The sequence below is a fragment of the Fusarium subglutinans genome, assembly GCF_013396075.1.
Source record: "Fusarium subglutinans strain NRRL 66333 chromosome Unknown NRRL66333_c0000274, whole genome shotgun sequence".
Lineage (NCBI taxonomy): Eukaryota > Fungi > Ascomycota > Sordariomycetes > Hypocreales > Nectriaceae > Fusarium > Fusarium subglutinans.
This window is the reverse complement of record NW_023502337.1, coordinates 1-1483: the sequence shown is the minus strand read 5'-3', so window position 1 is coordinate 1483 and position 1483 is coordinate 1. Positions and strand designations below refer to the sequence as shown.

The following is a 1483-nucleotide window of genomic DNA, read 5'->3' as shown; positions in this document are numbered from 1 at the left end:
ACGTCAACCCTCGCAAGACACCTGATGTCGAACGCCGAGGACATTACTGGAGAAAAGAAACTCTCCCTACGACGATCCAAGAGGCGGTTGGAAGTCATATTTTCCAAAGGGTTCGATACCGATCAACGCACCAATGGCTGATTCCGCCTACCAAAGCCGAAACTATATACTCGCAGTCACATTCATCCAGAGGCTGTAAAGTATTCCAAAAGTCTTTTGACTGCATCCTCTATGGTGGCCTCAGCACAGAGAATTGGCACTTTTACGCCACAGCTATACCCATCAAGGATGACCAAGTCACAGAGGACTACCTTGCTTTGGCACCGCAACTGAGAACCATTTGCGAACGGGGCGTCGGCTTTGACAGGACTGACGTCGGGGCTTGCAAGAAACGCAATGGTAAAGTTTTAAACACTGCTGGCGTAAATACCTCGGCTGTGGCAGAGATGGCGCTTTGTCTGGCATTGACTGTTGCTCGGGAAGTGCCTCAGATAGTAACCAGATAGAGAAAGCAGGGCGAACCTATTAGAAAACAGACCGTGGCCGCAATGTTGCTATCTCGAAATATCATTGGAGTTGTAGCCATGGACCATATCGGTCAAACTATTACTAAGTTCTGTCTGCTGATCTAAGCTCTCAGCCACGAGCCCCAACTGCAAATAACACGTTTACCTAACAACCTATTATTCTGACGTCCTTGGACGCCTCTTGACGGATGTGACCATTGCGAGACTTGGCCAGTCTATTCTGTTATTGAGGCTTTGCCACAGGGAATTGCGCAATATGCAACTTGGCCGATCCAAACGGCACCAATTTTATCTTTTCCTTTTTATCCTTGTCAACCAATGGGTCGATGGGAGGCCACGCCGCTGTATCTCCATCTGCTGGCCAGGCAATCTTCCAAGCATCGACTGTAAGAAAAACTGGGGGAGCATCCCCTGTAAAGATAGGATTGGGCAGAATTTCAATACTCGATGTGGACGTCTTGACGACGATGCTATCTGGGTCGATTGCGTACTGCCAAGGCTCAGTTGGTTCCAAGACATAGTCGTGGGACCGGGGGTGCACCTCCTCATCTGCCAGAGGCTTGCGGTCGGTCCAGTTCAGTGGTTGGTGGTGCGTCTCTGTATAAGGGATATCGAATGCATAGAGCAGTGGACCATGATAAATACTGGCAGAAGAGTTGCGCATTACGATCCGGACCTCCATAGGTAGCTCCAGCGTTAAAGTCGTGGTTCCCGGAAGAATTGTTGCGTGGTGCAACCTAGATTTATCTGGGGTGAACTATAGGATAACTGCGGCCTATAAGGTTAAGCTTTAGGCTATAAATATAGATAATAAATAACAATATAATATTTTTTTCCCTAATATAAGCTTTTACTTATAAGCTTTTATAATAACTAATAAATTTTATTATAAGCTTTAAGGTATTATAAAAAAAAAGACTAAAAGATATATAAAAAGATATAACCTTAAGTTTATA

At 45.4% G+C, this 1483-nt stretch overlaps 1 protein-coding gene across 1 annotated transcript; it reads right to left on the bottom strand.

Moving 5' to 3' along the window:
* Positions 1-750: 750 nt before the first annotated feature.
* On the bottom strand, positions 751-1191 carry FSUBG_12539 (six-hairpin glycosidase; the record flags this gene model as incomplete). Its single annotated transcript, XM_036677337.1, has 1 exon — positions 751-1191. One exon carries the CDS (start codon positions 1189-1191, stop codon positions 751-753), a length of 441 nt encoding a protein of 146 aa, XP_036531973.1.
* Positions 1192-1483: the final 292 nt, after the last annotated feature.